The 24,388-nt window shown below is 36.9% G+C and overlaps 1 protein-coding gene across 2 annotated transcripts in view; it reads left to right on the forward strand.

Annotated features, from left to right (window-relative positions):
* Window positions 1-19,233, forward strand: part of PCMTD1 (protein-L-isoaspartate (D-aspartate) O-methyltransferase domain containing 1) — a 44,992-nt gene extending 25,759 nt beyond the window's left edge. Inside the window, exons 5-7 of one of the 2 annotated variants that reach the window (XM_074146258.1) lie at window positions 10,236-10,407; window positions 11,990-12,113; window positions 16,451-19,227. In XM_074146258.1, coding sequence (XP_074002359.1) covers window positions 10,236-10,407; window positions 11,990-12,113; window positions 16,451-16,821 — 667 coding nt within the window. In that variant the 3' untranslated portion in view covers window positions 16,822-19,227. Of the gene's footprint in view, window positions 1-10,235; window positions 10,408-11,989; window positions 12,114-16,450 lie in introns of both variants that reach the window. The other variant, XM_074146259.1, reaches the window with a different exon arrangement.
* Window positions 19,234-24,388: the final 5,155 nt, after the last annotated feature.

A 24,388-nucleotide genomic window follows, 5' to 3' on the forward strand; every position in this document is an offset into this window, starting at 1 on the left:
CCTAATTCAGTGAAGATCAGTTCTGGGGACAGTGTTATAAATGCTGTGTGCTATTTACAATAATAGTTGAATTGATATGTAGTTATTCAGTGTTACTCCAATGAGGGGAAAAAGTCAGCAGGTTGGTGAATATCAACTAAGCTTTATCACTAATTTGTGTATTATTATCTTGGCATATGCTGTTTAACAATCCACCTTTTGCTCTCAACAGTAAAATACTAAGCAACAGCTACAGAAAGCCTCCTCACCAACCTAACAAAAACTATACTTCTCTGAAAGGGCTTTTTGATACAAATCTACTTGGTAATAGCTGCACTACACTTGACATGATAGTGATTGGCTATTTGGATTTTGTGTTTTGTGGGGGGGATTTGTAACTTGTATGCGTAGCTGATTCTGGCTAACTGCTTTCTTTGTAATTACTCTGTATTTTAATGTAGTTAATTAAGATAGTGTGCGGAATTTTCTGTGATGGGCTCCTTCTATATTCCCTTTTTTTTTAATACAAGTGAATTTATACAGCTTGTCTTGAATTTTAATCTGCCTCTCAAAGTAACGTGCTCCGGATCAGTAAGTCTGGTTTTGATTCTTGTTTCAGTAACTCTTTCCTGCATCTTCATTTATAAGTGAAAGACACTTACCCAAAATTGTGCGGACTCTGGCATCTGAACTTACCTACTGATTTCGTCAACTTAGTATTTGGATGAAAGACCAACCCAAGAAAAAGATGTGCAGTGTCTGCTGTTGAACACTGGTGTATACCTAGCAGGCGTCCTTACAGTCTGAAAATAGATTTTATGTGGCAGACTGGTATGAATGAAGTTAATTGTCAGAATTGGTGTGTGTGTGTGTCATGGGGAAAAGCACCTTACAGTTGCCAACAGCCTCTAACAAGGCATGCGGGAGACCAGAAGCGCAGAGACGGAAGTCCGTTTCCCTGGCTGTAATGGAGTGAGACGAATGGGGAATTCTGTAAAACTTTGCCTTGCCACTTCCCTGCATTCTTTCTTTAGTGTGTAATGTTCTTCAGTCGGGTCTGAGTATTTTAAGCAAAATCTCCTTTTGAAACAAAACCCAGGGGTTTAACCTTTTGGGACAGTACTTGGAGAGCTATAACCTAGATCCTAAATAAATACTTTAATTTTGTGGTGTTTCTTTGCTTGGAGCAATAGGCCATTGGCTTTGCATCTGACTTTTGCATGGAGCTGGGTCATGATGATTTAGGTGGGATTTTGCCTGATAAAGCAAGATGGAATATTGCTTTGCCATTTTTATGGGGGAATAATCCAGTGTTGTTTGGTAAAATACAATTTTTTTTCTTGATAACTGATAAGAATGTTGTTGAAATGTAATTAAAAACTTCATTTTCTATGATTGAGGTAGCTGCTTGACTGTAGACTGAAAGCAATGTAAAAACGGCAAGTCAGGATTTGAGACACTCTGCCTAAGGGGAGGGTTGTCTACCTCTGGTAACTGAGCTTCTCTCAGTTTTGGCCTCTTGAGCTGTTCATCAGAGGAAAAGTGTTTCAGAAAGACAAATAATTCTAGTAATTGCCTGTATCCATATCCCACCAATCTATAAAAATAGTTTTATTCTAAATGGAGGTGGAGTTGTTCATTCTGAGAGGTAAAATGCTGAATTGGTTTTACTTGACAACACGTTTGCCAGTAGAAGCAAAGGAGAAGTGCCACCTGAAGGCATCTGGAAGTGTCATCATGGTTGAGGTGCAAAGATTTTTAGGTATAGACTAAAGAAAGTTCTCTGCCTGAGTTTGAAATATGTGTAAGGCTCTCTTTCATTCTTAAAAGCTTCAGGGAATGCATGCCAATTAAGGGGAAAAAAAAATCATTCCGTAAGAAGGCTCTATCTAACACACATATGTGCAAGTACCAGTCCCCGCTTCACCTGTTTATTGAAGGGGAATGTGTTGTCTTTTCTGCTCCCAGTCAACTTCTAGACCTAGAATATCCAACTCGGAGAGAGAGCCACAAGGCAAGGCTAGGTTGCCCATCTTCTAGCACCCTATCAAAACCCAAACCTGGGTAAGCTGGTGAAGTCCCTGCTGTGAAAGAAAATCACCAACCCTTCTCAGGATCAAAAGAAACCACTTCAATGGTAAGTGACAAGAACCCTAGTACTACTTCTGGGATAATTGTTGTGGGTGAAACTTGTCCTGAAGTCCTGTAGTAGGTTGTGTTGGCATGGAAAAATAGTACGATTGATCTTCCAACAGTAAATTTAGTTTTCTTCATAGAAATTCAGGGCTCTTGCTAGGACTCTGAAGGCTCACGTTCTTTTCATTAAAGCACATTTGAAACAGAAGATTCCTTGTATACACACAAAAAAAAACTCCTTTCTGGCTGTGCAGCTGGCTAGTGATTGCAGTAAAAATCTAAGCAGGAAAAACAAACTGTCTCCAAAACTCAGTGGTGCCTTACCCAGTTTAAATCTTACTGATAATTTAGTCTTAGTTTCAGATAGTATAAACAATGCGGTTTTCTGTTGGTGAATGAATTCTTGTTGAGGTTTAGCCTAACCAAGACAACACAGGGATGACAAGAATTCTAGTGGGATTTGATGCCAGAGGTTATGTTAAACAAAAAGGAAAGGAAAATAGGCTTCTCGAATATCCCTTTTTCATTTAGAGATATTAAAGGGAAGTACTGTTTCTAATCCTACAGCTCATAAACCAGAAGGCTCCAAAAATGACAGTTGAACCTACTCTAATCTAGGAAGGAGCTAAACCTGAATTTTAAAAGTATTTGATACTTGCAGAAATACGTGTTCTTGCCCTCTCAGAACCACATGTAAAATAACTTTTAGAAACAAATAAAAAAAATCCCATGGTGGACAGCCTTTCTTTGGAAATCTTACTGCTACAAGTTTTGATAGCATTTAGAACGTATGTTACATTAAAGCTAGTGATGACAACACTCAGTACATTGTTCCTATAAAATCTGTTGCTTCACAAAACCCCGCAGTATAAAATATGACAATGTCAACGTATAAACTCATTTTTCTGCTTCAGTGAAAAAAAGGCAAATACTCTTCTGTTTCTGTAAACGGCTAAGTTGTTTTCCAGACTTCTCTCCATGGATGTACTTCTCTCCATGGCCCGGACAATAAGCTGAAGTGACAGAAATTTTTTCTCTCGTTCCTGTTCCTGTCCACCTTTCTTAAAATTTACTGTGGAATTGATAAAAAGTATTCCTTCAATATAATTCTTCATTTTACCATCAAATTTTAGATACAGTACATAATGAAGTTTAAATTTTGTAAACCACTTTTGAAGGGAGACTGAGATTAGTCGTAAGTATTTTTAAGAACCAGTGTTTGAATTTTTCTTCAGAAATAATTAAGAGTACTGTGTTTTGGGACAATGAAACTGATGAAGTAATGAAAAACTATAACCAAGAGCTGAGGTTATATAATAGAACCACCAAGACAATTTTATTCAAAAAAGGAGGTGACAAATACAAGCGAAGTGCAGGTACAGGTTTCTCACTGTCCCTGCAGCATTGCCTGGAAGCTGAAAAAATGTTCAGGATAAAATTGCTCAATAGAAGTTTTATAAGCATCACTTTTGGCTTGTACTCTTACTTCTGATTAAAATTACTATTATTGTAATTGGATGCAAGGGACTTAAAAGTTGTCATTATAGATTTTTGTTTTCACAGATTTAATATTTATATGTGTTTCTGCTTATTCTGATGTTCATAGTGCACATGCAGGTCTCACAAAAAACAATAATACTAATAGTTAAAATGTGTGTAACTTTTCAACAAAACATGCTAGCAATCCATGAATATTCCAATCCATGAACACATGAACCAGACTAGTTCAAAGAGCTTGAAAAAATGCTTAAAAGATATGAAATGAATAATGGAGAAAAAAAAAAAAACACAAGAAAGGTGGAAAGAACTTGCCATCTTGCCCTGCTATTGTGCCACTTAGTAGGAAAAGAATTAACACTCTTTAAAATTTGTTTTCCCATATTAATTGATGCAGGTTTAAGTTTCTTAGCTAGTGATTTAATCTTAAATAGACATCACTGACAGGATATAACAGGGGAAGTATTTATTGAGAGAAAAATGGGAAAACCTTTTTCTGTGATATATAAGAACTTTAAATCTGATAGATACAAATTCTAAAGCACTTCTGCAGTTAAGTAAAATGAGAAAGGGTAATGAGGCATAGAAATTGGGAAGTATTTAATTATTCTCTGCATGTTCTTGTGGCATGTTACATCACACAAGGCCATGTGAATATTGACTTTCATATGTAGTTTTCAAAGAAGATAATTATGTCAGTTTAAAATCTGAAAAATTGACTTAAATGAACTGAAAGCTTCTTCAGGGTTTCTTTCAGTGAATACATTAGTGTTTAAACAGGTTCAAGGAGTACTTGGAGTAAGGATACTGATTTATGAAATTCTTGTGTTTGACATAGGAGAAGCTCTGAGAATATTGTCTTTTTAATGCAAATGAACAAAGGAGCCAGAACTTCGTAAATCAGACTGTGTGTAGCTTTTCAGTCTGTCTTCAAATAACCACAGGAAACACTTACTGTTCAGCTGCTGTAGCTGTGTTTTAAAAGCATAGGCCAATTTTTTGTGTGTGAAAAGCAACTTCTAAAACAATCTGCCAGAACTGTTAGTTTGTTTCTTCCTCCATCCTGAAGAGTCCTTTTGTTGAAAATAGGGTCAGCAGTATATTAGCGTAGGACAGAAGTGTTACTTTTTTCACACTAGCAAAAGTAGTTTTATGCTATGTTTTCATTTTGATGTATTTGACGTTTTCAGAGAAGTTTGATATAAAGCTAAGTTCATGAGTTCTTACACTGGATTTACTATTCTGTTTTGGAATATGCTTTTTTCCATGAAGAGTTAAGTGTGAACTTTGCCTTGCAGTGCTTTTGAATTCTTAGTTCCAATGTAGTGTCATTGTAGTACAAATGGCAAGTGTAACAACTTGCCAACCTTTTCTTATACATAATTAAAGTTGAAGAATAGGCCTTTGTGCCCTAAATTTCAATAAATTTAAATAAGTTTCCGATTAGAGGGGAATTACTTGGAGCAGCTTGATGGTATCAAATGAGATTTCAGACTTCTTAGAGGGTTTGAGTAGACTGACTAAATGAAATGAGGGTGGATGGGAAAACAATATGCTAAATTCATCCTAAAACGAGTTTTCTTTCTGTAAGAGCTGTGAACAGCAAGGTGAGATAGGAGTGTGGTTAGTAAATACATGAATAGGCAGAAGTGTACTGTTAGATGGTGTCCTGGTGTGAATGTAGTAGTTGCGGTGTAAAATGTAGCTGCAGTGATGCTGGTTTTAAGAACTAATTAATTTTTCTCTTAGCAAAAAAACAGGTGTAAGTAGTTTAAGTGGTTCCTCAGTATTCCTTTTTTTTTTTTCAAAGCATCTTGTAACATGTTTTACTGTTTCTTTCAAACACAAGCTTGTGGATGTTGAAAGATGTTTTTCTTTCAAATAACTTGATTCTTCTTATCTCAAATTTTGAGATAAATTGAACTTGTTCCCTCTTAAAGAATCAAGTATGTATACCCCTTAAAAAAAAAAAAAAGACAGTTCATGCCTACTTACACCTAGTTTCATCTTCAAGAAGCAACAGGATTACAACCTTCATGAATGCAGGATGTTTAGATAGAAAGCTTAGCCCAAGAAGCATCCTATACATCTTCATAGTTGGAAGTAATTAAAGGGTGGGTTCTGTGGGTGGGTGTTATGGTAAGACCAACCAATGCATCCCCTTGTTTAAAAAAAAAAAAAAAAAAAAAAACAAACAAAAAAAAAACACAAAAAAACATAAACCTTCTGCTATTAGGGTAGGTTATTGCACTATGTCCTTTTTTTTTTTTTTTCTTAATTTGTTATCACACAAATACTAGATTGGTGGATATGGATACAAGAGCAACAAACTTCAATCTTAGTTCTTCACTGTAGATGTTTTTTTTTTAATAGATATTCATTTTATTACAATAGTAATACTTCATTGTGTTGATATCTATGGGGCATCTTACTTGAAAGAAACTGGGCAGTAAAAATCTATTACTTGATGATTTTCTTAACTTGCTGCAGCAAACACAAATGCTCTTTAAATTCTACAGAATTTTTTTTTTACATTTAGCTTGAAGAAAAGTACTGTGGCTATGTTGGGGATGAACTTGAAACGCCCATCCTTGAGGGACAGATTACAAACATGCAAAATATGGAAGGGCAGAATGAGGTCAACAGATATTTTATGTGCTTGGAACTGCTTGGTTATCTTGGACTGTTGCTAAATGTGATCTGTGTGCTTAAATTTATCCAATGGCAGGTACTTGTTTAAACAGAAATTAGCTGTTGCTGTGTTGTATCTATAATGGGAACTCTTAATTTCTGCTCTGTTGGCTCTTTTGTAATTCTACTGAAGAACCTAATGCGACTAAAACTTCTCCAGATTGTTCCAGCACTTCATTTTTGCCTTTTTTGGCATCTGATATATTGAAGTAATCCAAGTCTTTTTTGTGTTACTGATACAATTCTCTGTAAGGCTGTTTGGTAGAGATGAAAAAATGGTAAATAACACTTGGTGTTTCTTAGTTCCATTTCAATTCAGTAACTGGAAAAAATACTAAGTGCAATATTGCCTCGATAGGTAGCTTATGCGATTGTCAATATTGCATGTTAAAGCAATAAACTATTTGTTTTCAGTCATGTTGTTAATCTAATAAGATAGCTCAGTATAAAGAAGGAGGAAAAAGAATATCTGAACTGTTCTCATATCCCAAAGGCAGTAAAATAAAATAAACTTGTTGAATATAGTGACAATTGGGACTAAAAGAATTCAGGTTTGATAAGGTCAAGTTCCATTGTTTTACAATGTAGTCAATATGGCTTTCATACTGTAAGACTAACAAGCTTGTGATGCTGTTGGCAGGTTTTCTTAAAATCACTTATTCCCTTGTATTTGCAGAACCTTTAAGTTTTAGATCATTTCCTGATCAAATGATGGAGTCTTATACACCAAAAATTCTGAACTTAGCTTTGCTTATTTTGAAAATCATTTGGGCAAGTTAGTAACTTGAATTCTCCAAATTGCATTTTAGTCTCTGTTGGAAGGTCATCACAAATTACTGGATTACATAAATACAAGAAAATGGTGCATTTGTTCATCAGCTCTTTCTGATTGAGAGGTGCATGTATCTTTTTGTGAAAACAGAGTTAGCTGAAGATTCAGGGAGTGGGGAAAGAGTCTTGTTGCATCACTGGTGGGGTTTACTTTACACAGGAGTGTGGAGGAGTAAGGTTGACTGTTGTACGACTTAACTAGGTTTGGAAAGTCTGTAATTCTCTGCCAAGTAGGAACTCTGTATGCCTTTATTTCTGGTATTTTGTCACTCTTCATACCATAACACATGATGCAGTTCGTTCTGTGGTCAGCACGAATGAGGAGGGTTGGCTTTTGAACCCATGTCTTGTGATGACCAGACAGTGTTTATAACCTTTTTCTCCTATTTCTTCTGCCTACTTTTATTTGGCTTTATGGGTAACAGGAAGCTATGTACTGCAATTCTTGACCTGCCTATGTTCAAGTTGGCAGCCAGCCCCAATGCAGGCCAGCTGGGTGTTAACCATTGCACAGCCAAGTGAGCTCAGTAGACCCTCTGGTTTTTCATCTGATACCGACTAAAGACATCTTCAGGAATTACGTGTACCCTAGTCTATACAGTGTTTAGGTTTCCTGTGGGAAGTTAGTCTTTGAGGAAGCTCCTGCTGCTGACAAATCGGGTTGAAACTAGCTAAGTTATGTAGTTTTGGTCGTAAGCCTTGTGTCTCCATAAGACTGCTAATAATGTGGAGCACAGGCCAGTCAACTTAAAGTGCCTGTAGGCAGAGTTGGTCTCTAGTGCTTAGCCCATCTCATTCTTATAGGTGTAATAGGTAGTTGCTTATGTATCTTCATTTGTGCTTTGCATGCTTCTGGTTGCAAGCTGTGGAGTTAAATGAGAAATTCTCTTCAGCTTTTACTATATTTGAATTTTCATCCGCAGCTCATGTATAGAATATTTCGTATCTGGGAAATGTGTTGGGGGTTTTTGTTTTGTCTTGTATTTTTGCTTCCTTGGAAAGTTTGGTGTTTTGCTTGTTTTACGAGGGTGCAGCCAGTGACTTCATGGGCTTTAGGGTGGTTTCTAGTAGAGGAAGCAATTTTGGAGTATCTGGTAATAAGCTTGCCAGTTTTTAGAGGAGCATTCTGTGAAGATCAGAAGTTGTGAAAGTTGTCAGGTTAGGCAGGCTGTCTTCATTTTTTGAAAACTAACCAGGGATTGTCTCAAGATGTAAAACTGCATTTTACAAAAGTACCGTATTCTGTGTTGTGTCTGTCTCTGTTCTCTCCCCGCCTTGTACTTTTGAAGCCCACGAAGGTACTTTGCTCATACTTTCAAATTAAATTGACATGGTGCTGCTTGACCTAATTTCAGGTTGCCTACCATTTAAAACTCTAGCATGAGCTGCCCAACTGACCTTCAGTGAATGTAGAAAAATACTTGATAGTTCAAGTGCTTATGAAATGTGATCGCTTCTTCAGCAAAGTGATCAGTGCCTTGGGTTTCATTTTCTTCCCAGCATTTAACCTTGACTAATGTATTTCTAGATCTTTCTGTGTTAATCTGAAATTATTTCAACCACAGTTCAAACTGGGCTAGCTGCCAAGTTGTGTGCAACAAGACAGTCATTCCTCACTCTCCCTCCCTCTCACTTTTTTAATCTACTGGTGTTTATAGCTTTCAGTTTTCCCTCTGGACTTGGATAAGGAAACCTTTTGGACTGTTGGCCACATAGCACTTCTGTGACTAGTCAAAGAAGGAAGCATTGAGTTATTTTCAAGATCAAGCATCTATCTGGGGTCAGGGTGTCAGGAACGTATATACTTCCAGCAAAAACTGCAGTTTAATAGAATTCCGATTTGTTAATGGCAGTGCTGTAGATAGGAAAGTCAGCCAAGCCTTATAGGCAGCATCCCAAAGCAGTGAAAGCTGCCAAGCTTCACTGTAGCTGAAGAAATGCTGAGTTGAATTTTGTCAGGTGTTGTACTGGGATTTGCTACTGTGAGCCAAGTAAAAAAATTCTTTTCCAATAACAGTCAGCTGTAAAGGTCATACAATGACTGCATGTACATGAAGTTTTTAGAAAAATTCATTCCTTCTGGACAAAGTTTGAGATGCACTGAATATTAATAATGCCTGATGAAGCTTATGAACTATTTCATGCAGCACCAAGGTGTTTGGTTTTACTTAACATGTTTTTAAAAGAAAAGCATAAATCCTTTCCATGAGCAACTGTAACCTCTTTTCTTAATTTTAAAGTGCTTGGGGAAAAGGTAAAGTTGTTTGTGGAAGGAATTTATTTATTTTAGGAAAAGGTAAATTACATTTATTACGCTGTTAACAGCTGAAGCAGTAAGGTACTGCAGAGTTATCAATGCAATGGAGAATCTGTGCAGCTTCGGCACTAAAGCTCTATTTTGTATCTCTTTCCTTCAGTGTTTTATGCAGTGACAATGTGGATTTACAGTTCTTGCCACCTGTTATAAACTTAGGTCCACTTAAAAGCAGTTATATAACTTTCACTTGCTGATGAAAAGTAGAACAGATACTTCTGCGATAACTAATCTATTTTTCTTTCTTGCTCTGTGTGGTCAAACATGACACTTCCATTAAATTACTTTTTTGGGGAAAAGTGGATTGGGCTCAAGGTGGAAAGTTGGGAGGCAGAGGAAAACTAGTCTTTTAACAGCTTAATTTAAAAAAAAATTGCAGGAGGGCTATTAGGACATGAACTATTCCAGTATTCAACAAACTGGATATCACATGTTGTTGATAAATGTACTAGTTACTGTATGGCTTGTAAGGTTTCTTTAGACAAATGTATTTGCTTGCACTTAAGAAGTCTGGTGATGCTTTGAGGCCTTTTATGTTTTGCATAATGCATAATCATAACTGTTCAAGAACTCTTCTTTCGTGGTCCCTGATGTGGCAGAAAAATACCCATATTATTTTCAGAGTAATATTGCCATAATACAGACTCTAAAGTATTTATGCTCATCTTTTTTCATTACATAAGGGAAGATACAAAAACTATTTTTCTGTCGTTATCTGGACTGCCTTTTCTTAAAAATCCTAATTTGAAATGTGTCCCCTCTTTGTTTTTTTTTTTCTTCCCATTAGATTTGAGTTCTGTGAACCTGCCTTTGTGGTTGGTAATTGTTTGGAAATAGCCTCAGACAGTCATCAATATGACCGGATTTACTGTGGAGCTGGAGTCCAGAAAGACCATGAAAACTACATGAAAATTTTATTGAAAGTTGGAGGCATTTTAGTAATGCCTATAGAAGATCAGGTGACTTAGTGACAATTTCCCCTTTTTATCCTTTAGTATGAGAAGTACATAATATAAAGAATGCATTTAAATGTATATTTTAAGTTAATGTTCAACTGATGATATCTTGATTCAGTGTATTGCTGCAATTAAGCAGATACTGGTCTTTTTAATGAAGTCTTGAACTTTTTTCCCTTGAACTTGTAGGAAAACATCAATATACTGCTTCCAACAAAGTCTGTAGCAAAACTGTGTCTTCAGTGAAGCTAGAACGCTGTTAGTAGTATTTTCAGTGTATTATACCAGTCCCAGAACTGCTTTGAAATCTCCCTGCCACAGATGTTTTCACTCAGTACTTAACAACCACCCTCTAAACATGACAATTTATTTCCGAGATATATGAAATAGCTGTGATTAGTGCAATATTGTAAGGGAAGGAAAAAACTGAAGGAAAAAGTATGACTTATTTCCAGCAGTTTTCAGTGTTGCTTTTCCATGTTAGATTAAACTTTTTCAGACAGGTGTATTATTTTAATAATACTTCGCACTTTTATCACTTTTCATCCTTAGATCTCAAAAGGCTTTACAAAGGTAAGTATTACTCTGTTTTACTAATAGGGAAATTGAGAAAGGCAGATAATGTGATTTAAGTTGATGTCCTCCTAAATACAGATAATTGTGAAAATGCTTGTTGATAAACATGCTATTTACTTTATCCTTCAGAAGGAATTATAACATTATGTATCTGCTTTCTCAGAATACCAAAATGATTAAAATAGAGAACATAAAACATTAAAAACTGCATGATTCAGTTCCATAAATATTTTTTCAGTATTTATTGGTCTACAATGCTGTCAATTAAAATTGATGGAGTCCAACTTAAAAGTAGTCATGATTTGAAAGCAAAATGAAAACTCTGAATATTTCTACCTTATATACAAATGCTTAGGGGACTAGAGCATGTAAAGTGCAAGAAGCAGCTGAAAGATCTAGGTTGATCTAGCCTACGGAGAATCATAGAATGGTTAGAGTTGGAAGGGACCTTAAAGATCATTGAATTCCAAACAGCTAAAGGAACATTTTATTCCTGACTTGTCTTCCTAGAGGGGCGGAGAATTTACCTAGTAGACAGGAGTCCAGTTCTCCTCACAGGTTCACAGCAAACTGAAAGAAGAATGTTACAAATGGCGGCAAGGGGCATTCTGCCTGCATATAGGGAGAACACGTTTTCATAATGAGAGTGGTTGAACACTACATACAGCAGGTTGCCTAGACAGGTTGGGGAATCTCAGTCCTAGGACATCTCTTTTCAACTTCATCAGAAAAGCTTATGAGTTACCTGATTTAACTTGGAAAATTAGAAAAAGCAAAACTTAATTTGGGCCTTAATTTTCCTCTTCCTTTTGCCAAAGAGCCTTATTCAGTACTCTAGTGACCAAGTAATATTTCAAGGAATACGAAAATCCTTTCAGTTCATAAAACAGCCTTTATAAATTAATTTTGAAGCAAAACAAAATAGCAATGTGTTTGAACGCAAGTCTGAATAGTATTGAGTATGATAGAACTGTAACCACTGATTTATTTTGTTTTTGTTTTTATGCAGCTAACGCAAATCTTGAGAACAGGACAGAACACCTGGGAAAGTAAAAATATCCTTGCTGTTTCATTTGCTCCACTAGTGCAACCAAACAGAAATGACAACGGCAAACATGACACTGTGGGGCTGCGTAAGTGTCATTTGTGCTCACTCCCTTCGGCTTGATAGGTTGTTACAGTGCCTGCTGGTGGGTTGCTGGAAGCAGGGAGACTATGCTATACAGACATAATATGATAGAACAGGAACATGCAGTTTAGTAAAGCAGGAGCTCACTGATTTGTTTTTGTGCTCCTGTCGTGTCTTCTGTGTTGCTAAACAATCAGTATCCTGAATTAAAACGATAGTGTTTCCAGCTTATTTTTTCCATACTCTTCCTTTTAGGTTCAGCTTCTCTCTTTCTAGTGAGATATAGATAAAATAGGAAGCTAATACTATTTCTGTTACGAGTGCTAACTTTCTGATCGTCTCCCAGAGATAAACGTTTCTTCTCTTCCCTGTGAAATGGAAGGAGCAGGTCTAAACTGCAGCTGTGGTTCCATTGGATATTAATAGCTGAGTGTGTTTGTGTCTGTCTGCAACTGATACAGTCGTGCCTAGCTGGTTTTTAGTAGTCGTTCGGGTTGGCTTTCTAGCTGCAGTGCTTTGAAATAGGTTAGTAAAGGTGTTTAGAAAGTCTCTGAAAGTACATCTCTTGCCAAGATAAGATAGCATGACAAGGGGGGAAAAAAGTGGCAGAGAAACGTGTGTAGTTGAAATTTTCTGTCAGGGTAGCCTGGGCTAGGGTAATACACACCTTCAGTAACTTGTGGAAACTTAACCCAACAAAGAACGTATAAGTTAACAGCTTTTCTCTCCTGTTTTGATCTTTTAACATTTAAATAACCAAAGGGAACTAATACTTCTGTCCGCTTCACATGTTTCTTGCCTCCATGCATGTCTAACTGAACAGATCTAAACCCTTCAGGAGTCTAGGATGTCCTATCAGGTTGCATTGCCTATAACTACTGATCTGGCTATTAATTTTGAGAGTACATGTGAGCTTGTCAAGGATAGTGCCTTATTATAGTTCTTTTTCAGAAATAATTCATTTTGGTTGCTTTAACACTTGCTTTTTGAGACCTCAGAAGTTAAGAGACCTCCTGAAATTAACTTGTTTCCCCCCCCCCCCCCGTTGATTATTTTTTCCCCTCTGTTCTTGCTTTAGATGTAGTCCATAACAGATAGGTTGTATCATGACTGACAGTGAAATACCTAGAGGATTAGACTATAAAATCATAGTAGGTAGAGGAGAATTTTCAAGTGTTCTATATCACCATTCCTGAATTTTCAGAATGAAAATAGTGAAGAACAGTAGCGTTTAGAACTGTACTGTAGTACAATAAAGATGTTTCCTGTAAGTAGCTTAATTTCAAAATGATTCTTTTGCAAGAAGAGGAAAATAACATGCAAACGTGCTCCTAAGTTGGCATTATTTAAAAGGTGGTGGTGGGGAAACCAACCCAAAGTATTAGGGGCCTGAGGTTACATTGTAAAATGAAATCAGTAAGATATGCTTCTTTCAGCTCAGACTCGGGCTGGTCTAGTTTTACTGTGAAGCTTAAAAAAAAAGAAAAAGGGGCAGGGGGTGTAAAGTGTAGTGATCTGAAGCTCAAGAAATAAAAGTTCTAGCTAATTCCTCTTTTATAGTAACATTGTCTATTTGTTTCAAATCCACACACCTGTAAGTTATCTTAAAAGTTCAGAGTAGTCTAGTAAACATAATCTTTCTGTAAACTTTATCCAGAAGTTGCAGATGTCACTATTTAGTAAACAAGGAGTCTGTGCCATCCTTTGGACAACCCTTGAATGCCTCCTGGCATATACATGATGTTACATGTAGACTAGAATTATAACTCTCATATGTACATAGGGCTTAGTAAAATACCTGTCAACCAGTTTTCTCAAAATCTTTTCCTCATGGAAAACTACAGAGGTGTTGCTAAAAGGATAATTTTACCAACTTCGTTATTTGTTAAGACACAGATCACTGGTGCTAGACAATTGGAAAGAAGTGGACATTAATCATGCAAAAATTGCATCCTGTTCCTATCATCTAAAAAAAAACCAAACATCCTTAATGTGAATAGTTCGAATGCTATTAAGGGATAAACTAAGATAGGTTGGACAGTAAACCACACCCAGATTCTCATCTTAATGTGTAAATTATTTAAGATGGCTTATTCAAAACCAGAGTGGTTGCACCTATGTGGCGTATCACAAGCAAGGGGGAGTAAAGTCAATATTCTGCATCTCAACAAAGCATTTTACACTTGAGCAAGACGTTAACATGGTTGCATAGCTTCATGCTTAACTTAGTGTGGGAAGTAAACTTGTGTTAACCCTTAGTATATTGTATTTACTAAAAACTCTGATCGTGAGCCCAGTACATCACTGATAAGTCACAATAATATATTTTATTGAAGTCTAATTTTCATTGTTATTTGATCATAATGAAGGAGAAAAGATGAAACTTCTTAGAGTCAGTAAAATTTTACTGTATTCTAGGTTTGATTACCCTCAAATGTAATTTCTAAACATCAGGCAAGTTTGAGAAGATCACTAATGAAAACAGGAGTCATAGTTCTTGCTCAGTTTGGCTTAAATGCATGAATATCAATGGCACTTAATGCTAATTTTGTTATTTGAATTCTTCCCCAGGTACCCTCCTCAGTAGTCCTGTATTCAAACAGATTTTACTTTACCTGTGTAGGACTGCCTGTCCTGACTTACTGTAGGTGACTTACTGTAGGAAGTCCTAACTATCCTTCTGAAGTTTTCTAAAAGCTCATTTTCTTTATGCTATCTCTGTATATCTGGGATTGCTGAACAGAAGTACAGGAGCTTTAAGTCTTGACTTCTTCTAGGTAGTATAAATGGTTGACAGTTACCAATTGTAGCTTATGATCTGGGGTGTGACGGTGAGGACCTTACTTTGTCTTTAAAGCTTTTAGATGCTGTTGTCTTCAATATCAAATAGGATATAATGAATCATAACTAGCACTAAAAACAATATGGTTGTTTTATATTATCTTACATAATAAGAAAGCTAACAACTTGCTGCTTTTGTACCTTTTTCAGGACACACTGTTTCAAAGTTTTGTTCCATCCTCTTTTGAGGGAAATTATTTTCTTCCTTTCTGATTTTATGAAGTCTCTCTTACATAGTTCTGTATATGGGACAAATGACTGCCGTTACTTCAGTATCATATACTTTTTGCTTGCATTTAGTATGATTGGCATACAATCTGCAATCATGGCTTGTTTAGCTTGATCTTATATATGTGTTTTTGAATGATTAGGCAGGGTTTTGTTCTTGGATTTTGTGTTGGCTTTATATTAAACAAATGGGGCTTGGTTTTGGTTTGGTTTGATGTGGATTTTTTTTTTCCGTTTGGCATTAGCTGAAATCAGTATTGCCAGTCATAAACATCCTTCCTGTGTCAAATATGAGTAACTAGAATGCAACTGGAATCAGTGTAGGAAACAAAAGATTTTGATTGAAATGCAGAGTGTTTTTAAGATGAATGCAATATTGGAGGCGTGTTTACCAAAATTAATTTTTCACTAACTTATCCCTTACTGCAGTCCCCATTAACTTTATGCTACTTCATATAGGAACAAAAATGACAAGCAAGAAAGTCAAACAGGCTGCAGAGTTCTGGTTGGTGTACTTTGTTTTTGTTTCCTTGGAATTAGTCAGCTGTAGCTCATCTAGGGCAGGCATCCACCAGCCCAGCAACACTTAGTCATCACCTGTCTGTTAATGGAAAAAACATGGCTCTGGCTTTTACTTGCTTTGTTTTTCTTCAGGACCTCAGTAATTTTGATACCTTTTTTGCTGCAAAGATGTGGGTGACTTACCTTGTTGGTCAGCTGTGAAGACTACATGGCCCTCCCTCATGAGTTGGGTTCAATATGAAGTAGGGAAAAGCATCATAAGTAGAAGAGGGAGGTAGAAGAAAGAAACCTGCCTAAACAAATGTGATGTAGAGGTAGAAATTTTCCCAGCAGCAGGATCTTGAACCAGTACCAGTAGTAGGTCCTAAGACTTGCCAGGTGCTAAAAGGTGACAGTATTTGTTGTATGCTTTCTTAAATTTATTTTAATAATCTACTTCTCTTGCACATCTGTCAAAAGACCTCTTGGACTGCATATTTTATCTAAAAGATTAATCATATTTCAGAAGCCATTTTCAACTCAGATCTAGGCCCTTTACATATGTCTGTGGGACAGGAGAAGTCTTTCAGTAATGAATATGCTACAGGGTTTGTTGAGGTGGCAGTATCTAGCCTGGTTTCATTTGCATATTGTATCATGTATGAAGATTTCAGTTGTTCTTGAACACTAGTCTAAGTATTGCCTTGCAGCTAATTTTTTTTGCTGGAGGGAAATTTCACTTAGTATAACTTACTGTCTCTTTCATTTTAGCTCCATGTGCTGTTAGGAATCTCCAGGACCTTGCTCGAATATATATCAGACGCACCCTGAGAAACTTCATAAATGAGGAGATGAAAGCCAAGGGTATTACTCAGAAGGCTCCTCCGAAACGAAAACGGAGGAGATGTCGTAGACGCAGGATTAACACCTATGTGTTTGTTGGTAATCAGCTCATTCCTCAGCCTCTAGATAGCGAAGAAGATGAAAGAATGGAAGATGATAACAAAGAGGAGGAGGATAAAGATCACAGTGAGGCCTTGAAGCCAGAAGAGCCTCCTCGAAATCTGTTGAGAGAGAAAATTATGAGTCTACCATTACCTGAATCTTTAAAAGCATACTTGACCTACTACAGAGAGAAATAACTTGTTTTAAGTAGAAATAATGCCTACTGATAGTTCCTTTATTCTTGAAAATGTAGCATTTATTAAGAAGTAGGTGGACAAATTATTATTAGTCTTTCATCAAGACTGAAGTACAGCGATAAATTGTAACTTGTCTCTATCTTGTTTTTGCTACAAGGAAGACTTGCATTCAACAGTAGAATCCCTTTTTAAAAATTTATTTTTCTTTAAATTTTGAAAATGCTGTTTTAACTCTGATAGAAATATATATTCCAGTATGCAGCACTAATCAATATTTTGCATGGTAAGTCTTTTTTGATTCCCTAACAGATTTGTATTGATAAAAGGATGAGTGAAATTTTATATATGCTAAATAATTGTTAAACATGTGCATCTGACTTGATGAGCAATTTGTCTGTATTTATTATTATTAGGGGAACATTTTAAACATGCAGACACTTAACCTCTAATGTCAGAATCAGACCCTTTTAAAATTTATTTTACTATGGCTTTGTTGCAATCATTATTACTCTGTTGGTATAGGTGTATTCCAACAACTCAAGTGCAATAAATGTATACAGACACTGAATGAGCTGGCTTTAATGAAATATGAAAATACAAGTTCTGAAATGTCAGATAACCCTGCTTCTTCTGCATTAGTATCTTCTGCCAAAAGATCTTGAGAAAAGTAACAGCTTCTCTCAGAGCCTTAATGAAACATCATATTGAATAAGAAGCAAAGCAATGCTTACTTCAGCTCTGCTTTTGTTTAACTCCATTCTACGCTTTCAGTATTTCTAACTAGAGGCACTTCCTCATTTGTGGGAAGTTTAGGACAGTACATTTTGTTTATTTCTACAGCTCACAGCATTGACTCAAAATGGTAATACAAGACTAATTTAGGTATCAGTCATCTATATTTACTGCTTTTAAGTAGAGGTAGAATTTCAACAAAGTTTAGTTTGTATTGCTTATTGGGATAGCTATAATAGTAGAAGTTAGAATTTGTTCAGCAAATGCACTTTAGTAAGTGAATTTTATACTTAACATGCATCTCCAAGAAGGTAGACTTGTGCTAGCCTATATTTTGTTTGAGCATGGCTCTTAGCACAAAAATATTTATAAAATCATATGCATCTTTTGGAAACCTAAGAGTAGCAGTGCAACTGTGGGGACCCACAATAGTGCTGATTTAAATCGTTCTATGATTTTTTTCCTCTTCTAGTTGTGAAGTTTCTTGCAGTTCTCATTTTTAAAGTTGTTTGCTTTTACCTTCTTAATTTCTTCACTCCCTGTTGTAACATAACCATGAGGGAAAATATGTTTGTTAAGAACTTGGCATGATATGCATTAAAAGCCACAATCATTGGAAACATCTGCCTGTTGGACCCAGTGAAAAACATTCCTCTTGAAATACCTTGCATGATACGTTTTATAATACTGATAACATTTTTTGGTGTAATAACAACAAAATAATCACATCTTTCTAAAACAGTAAATGTTCCTAGTCCAAGTATTTCTAACCAGCCAATATTCATGTGGTCTAACAGTCCAAAACTGACTTGAAAATATATAAGCATTTTGTTGCATCTGAGAAGGAAAATAATACATAATCCCTTGATATTGACTCTTTATGGTGCATTTCATGCTGTAGTCCCAGTTTTTTAAGGTATATCATAGTAATGTTTAAGTGGAACTTCATGAAGGCCTGTTGTACCAGCATGTGGAGTTACTTTCCGCAATATATTTACAGTGTAAGTAAACAAAACTATTTGAAATAAGTATTCTGACTTTATTTTAAAAGCAGGAAAAACTAATAAGAAATAGTTTTCCAAAGTAATGATACTAATAAAGTAATTGTGATGCTTCAGCTGTAAGAATTGAACATAATCTTGTTCGAAATGGATTATTTTAGACAGAGTTTAAATAATCTAAAGTTTGAGATGGTTTTTTCTCTCATTTTCTTGGAGTCCACATCCATAAGCGCAAGAGTATGAGATTACTAAATATTACTTAAATACTTTAAGGACTTCATACAGGATGCTTTTGGAGAATAAATACCTGCATTCTTTCACGCCTGTATACTTGGAAAAAATGGACAGTGGATGACTTGTCATGATTCTTCAGTATGTAAGTTTTTTTGGAGTCACTGAAAGAGAATGTTTCTTCTGTGTTTTATATGTGGATTTATTTTACACTCTTGAATTTATATTTACCTAAATAAAAAGGTAGAAACACAAAATGAATTAAAACTTAATTTTCGCCATTTCAGTTGATGATGGGGACGTTGTTGCAATAAAATGGTTTTTTTGGTGGTTTCTGCTTGCTTGAATTGTGTTTCTATGCAAGTATTTTCAGTTATTTGGAAATTCACATACCAGTTTGTTCATAGTTAGGTCAGTAACTTTTTAATAAAGGCTATTCCTGAATTTCAGAACTAAAGTAATACACCTTCTTGCTAAATTTTGAGTTTTTGCAAAGGTTGGAAGATAAGATGTTACTCATGACATGGGAAAGCTGTTTTGGGCTCCAGCACTACTTTTGAAGTACTTGTAGTGAGTTTCTTCTGAAGAGCCCAGAAGCTCTACTTGAGTTACATACTCAAGAACAGTTTCATGGTTGGTTTATTTTCTTCTTTTTTTTTTTTTTTTAAAATATTGAAATTGTCTTCACCCTCAACAGAGCAACTATGTAGGTCTAAATAAATAAGGAAAAATTTGAGGTAAGAATAGCAAGGGTGGTGTGTGATTAGCGAGTCACATGTCCTATTGAAACTGGCTCTTGATGCAGCCTTATTTTATTGCAATTAAAGGAAAAACGCAAGGTGGGTAGACCAAGCTGACTAGCAATACCGTAACTGTGGTCACTGGGAAGAAGGATGTGATGAATTGGCGCTTCCAGGACTTTTTATCTTTGATCTGGAGGAGGACTAGAGTCTTTTCAGAAGACCTGGAGTTTTTAATCCTGTGTTGTTCAGGAAAAAAAGAACAGTTGCCTTCCAAAAACTTGGGAAGCAGTTTTCATTGCAAGGAACCTGAACAGCTCTCTCTTGCTTGTTTAGCTGCTGGCAACCTAGTCTACTTTCTTTTTTTAAAATCCTGACATTTTTTCTATAAACTTTCTTAAATGCATCTTTACCTGTCAGTTTGAAAACAAATAGGGAGTGTAATCAAGTACACTATGTTCTGATTAAAGCTGGTTTAACTCGCTAAATTCCTATGTCCTCGAGAGTGTCTCCTTCCATCATTCATGTAATTGAGTAAAACTGAAGGCTTCTACCTTTGTGTGATTTACTAATCAGTTATAAAAGATAAAGGAGTTGTGTCCTGTGTTCCTCTTAGAGGTGTATACAGAACTCCACCTTAATGAGTCGCTAATTAGTTTGAAAATAAATGATTCACATATGAGGTCCTTTCCATAAGCTTCTTTTGAGAAGGTCACTGGGGAACAGGAAGGCTTTAAAGTTGATATCCTTTAGTAGAATTAACTTCAGTAAAATGTAGATGGCTGCTTGATAAATGCCTGTCTCTTTGGCTTCTGTAGCTTCATGGTTGCATGTCAACTTGTTGAATTGCTCTGTTCAAGTAAAGCTGGCTTGTTTAGCCACGGGCTTGCGCCATGTTTATGGTCAGTATGGAACCAAGACTCTAACCCTGATTTATCAGTGCTTTTTAACATGATGGTAACTCTTTCTAGAGTCTTCTGATTGTCATCCTTTGTATTCTCTGTTGCTGTAAGATTTGTCAGGGGAGCTAAGGGAACTTACACTTCCCCGTTAAAGCTCTGTCCTCTGCTGCTGTGGTTAGGAATCTGTGATACCTTGCCAGGATATTTTGCAAAATACTTCAGTGCTGGAGGGAAGCAAAGAAAGCACTTGTTTTCTCTCCTCCTTCTTTCATGCGTTCACAAGCAGCTGTGATGATCATAGGCTGGAAGGAGAGGGAACAGAGGGCAAAAGTGTATCACTACATGATAAATGTTTTTTCTTTCTGTGAGCATTTCCTTGCCATTTTGCTAGCCTCTTCCTCCTGACTGAAAAATAATTCATTAGGGTTTCCTACTACTCTACTGCTTACTTGACTGTCCTCCTTCAAACATCTGTAGTATATGTGGATGATCTCCAGTATATGTGCATAAAAGTTCCTCACAGGCAGATAGACCTACAGGGCTTTTTGTTGATACATGCTTTGGTAGTCTTTTCTCTCAGACATCTTTCTTGAGTTCTTGCACCAGTATATTCAGTTCGATCAGGTTTCTGTATACTTTGATTTTTTTGAAGCCTAGTGGCTTCTGTTCATGTCACACTTGTGAAAATTGGGCTCTTTAAGGATACTAACTAGTTCATGAGCCTTACTTTAGTCTCTCACTTCTGAAATTATGTTGGCAGTTTCAGATCTTGATTGCAAATCTGTATGACAACCTATGTGTCCAAGATAGAGACTTTCTTCCTGGTACAAACCATCATGACTGAAGTCATTTTTACTGAAGCTTTTACTTGATTTCTGGACAAGATCTGGAGGCTCAGTAATCTCTCTTCCTAGAAGGGGATAGGTAGTTTTTCTTTGGAAGGTGTTACACTCAATCGTTGTTTCAGGCATAGGGATCTATCTATATATATAGACATACAGACACTGTTTCATAGAGGTCTTAACAGTCTAATTTAAGAATCATGCTTAGTCTAGATCAAAATATTTTGGAAAATAATAGTGCAGTTAGAGTACTTTTATATAGAGGAAAGAAAATCACAGTAGTGCCCACAGAAATACAGTTAAAATTGTAGCACATACACCTTGCTTTCTGTTCCTTTTCTTGGAGTTATGCTCAACATCCCTTCGTTTCCCCTGAGCGTTAAGTCCACAGCTTGCAACTGCTGGAGAGGGTGATGGAGTTCTGTGCTTCTGCAGTCCTTCGTGGGAGGAGTATTTTTTTGATGTTGCTGGTTCCTTATTCTCCCGGGATCAGCTTGGGAGACATTTGCATGTTGGATAATGTGCTTTTTGCATCTTCTTTCTTCATATGCGATAATCTGTGTATATTTGACACTATATTTTGTTACCCCTAAGACCAGTTTTATCAAGCTTAGGGTCTGCGTTTTTTTTTTTTTTTTTTTTTGAACTGACCATTATAGAGCTGTGCACAGCTATGGGATCTCCAGTACCAAGTGTGGGCCCCATCTCTTGCCATCCCATGTCAGGATTCACCTACGCTGCCTCGTGTCCTCATTTTTCAGGGCTTCTGCTCTCATACCCAGGACTGCATTTTTCTGCACTACAGCATCGTGTGAGAATGATAAATACCTTGTTCTGTCAACAATAATGGCTTGTTACACTTACCTATATAAAAGTAGGCTTGTACTACACAAACATGGGTGAAACAGGTCACCTGTAGACACCAGGTGAACTAGAGAGGTTGCTGTTACAGCTAAAGTGAGTAAAAGCTATGGGGAGGTGATAGAAAGCTCAGATGTAGCTGGTCCGGAGGCCTTGCAAGCTCAGTACAAAATGTATGGCCTGCTGTTGGCAGTGTCAGTAACGTATTGCAGGGTAACAACACAAGGGTGAAAACAAGCTTTTGTATCTCTTGACTTGAATAAGTGATCAAAAAGTTGGGGTTTGGTTGTTTTTGTAGGATTGGGGCAGGAGCAGGGATAAAGGAGGAGTGAGAAGTGGGAATTTTGTATAGAGGGAAGTGACTGGTAAATAGTAGCACCAGCTCAGTTTATATCACAAAAAGTTTAGCAAGAAGTGAGTTCTGTTTCAAAATCATTAATTTCTGCTAGTTCCCAGGCCTTTATATCAGTATATGTTAGCTTGAAAGGAGATCTTGCTTGGTGTTTTAACTGCTTTAAGTACCTGGTTTTAGTCTTTTTAACTTTAGTTTTTGTCCTGGCCTTCAGTTTGTCTCTCTACTAAATGGCACAGTGTGTGTTTGTGCTGTAAGCAGTAAGAGCAAACATATAATGCACTATTTTTGTACTGCGTTTGCTCCACATCTAACACATTCTGTAACGTTGCCTTTCAGTAATCTGTTAACACTAGTCGCCTTTTTAGATCAACGTCCTACAAATCTAAGTCTGTTATTTATAGAACTATGGTTGCTTCGGCTTGTTCGTTTCAAAACTCAACGGGTTGGTTTATTATAAACTAAGAAGGTAGTGGTACACAGCTAAAAAACGCTTTCTCCCCTTGCTGAGATTACAAAGGCTCAAAAACGTTGTGCATAATAATGTGCACCAAAAGAGGGCGGTATTGCCTTACAGGAAACTTAAAAGGTTGTGTGCTGACAACTGAGAGAAAAGAAAATTAAATGAAATCATGTCTACACTGATGTTTTTAAAATAAAATATTTCTTTAAGTAACTTGCTTATACCTGAAAGATGTAGAATCATTTTCCAAGTGTTTTTATGATTTTTCTAAATAATCTTCTGAAATTTCTGTTTTAGGGGTATAGTGTAATAGTTTTTTTTCTTTTTTTTTTTTTTTTTGCCTGCTTTAATGTAATCTGAGATCTTCCCAGAGTTGCTGATGTGGTTATAGCCTTCCATTCATAGAAGCTTAAGGTACCACGCTGCAAAAGGGTCTGTAAGGGCTTGACTCGCTGGGTAATTGGGCATTAGATGCCTTCAACTGCCAGAGATGCTTTGACCTTTGTACTAACGCTTACTTGAGACCATCAGTGAGGACTGGAGGTCTGGGTGTACGAGGTGTGTAGAAAGCTGCCATGAGTGAGATCATCCCTACCCAGGCGTGACTCTAATAGACCTCTCTAACGCAGTACTGGCTGCCGCTGTGCCTGCCTGCTGCTCGTCTCCTGGGCAGCGTGTGTTGCAGAGGCACTGGCTGGAAGGGGAGGCAGTAGTGGTGAAGCAAATACGCATTAAATAAAGCATAATATTGAAAATAGCAGGTGGTGCTAAAGCCTGGCCCCAGTGGTGCAACAGTTCCCAGAGAAAGGGGTATAACCTGAGGGGGGAGCACCTTGGAACACTGTTGGCTGCTCTGCTCCCAGGGCCCCAGAGTCTTGTCCATCCTGGGTGCTCCAGCTCTGCCAGAAACAGATCCCAGTCCTACCTTCAGCGTTTGCAGCAACAACCAACCAAGCTGTCCAAGCCTTGGATTACACAAACTGGCAGTTTTGCAGTCCTGAGAGTTTATAGTTTCTGGTAGTTGCTGATTTACTTCTGAAAATGGGGGAAAATATGAAATGGTGGCCAAAAAAGCAAGCGTCATATTTAAAGCACGAGACAGATCTGTCATACTCTTTCCACAGCGTGATCTCAACTTTGCTAATGATGCCAATGCTGAGATGAGCATTGGCAACAACCTTACTCAGATGCAGTTTCAACTTCTCTTGAAAAACAAACCCCATTTCTAAACTATTGTGATGGCAGAGGACGTGGCTGTAGAGTGTTCGAAGGCCAGAGTGATGTGTTTGCATGGATGGAAAGGCTCAAACAGGACAAGGTACACAAAGTGCTATTAGGCAGCCTTCTGTAGACACGCTGAGATGTGGGGAAGGGATGACATCCCCTCATGAAAACTTACAGTGCTTCATTGCACAGCTCTTTTTTTCTGCTCTCGGGCACTCC

Source organism: Numenius arquata, chromosome 4 (assembly GCF_964106895.1).
Source record: "Numenius arquata chromosome 4, bNumArq3.hap1.1, whole genome shotgun sequence".
Taxonomy (NCBI): Eukaryota; Metazoa; Chordata; class Aves; order Charadriiformes; family Scolopacidae; genus Numenius; species Numenius arquata.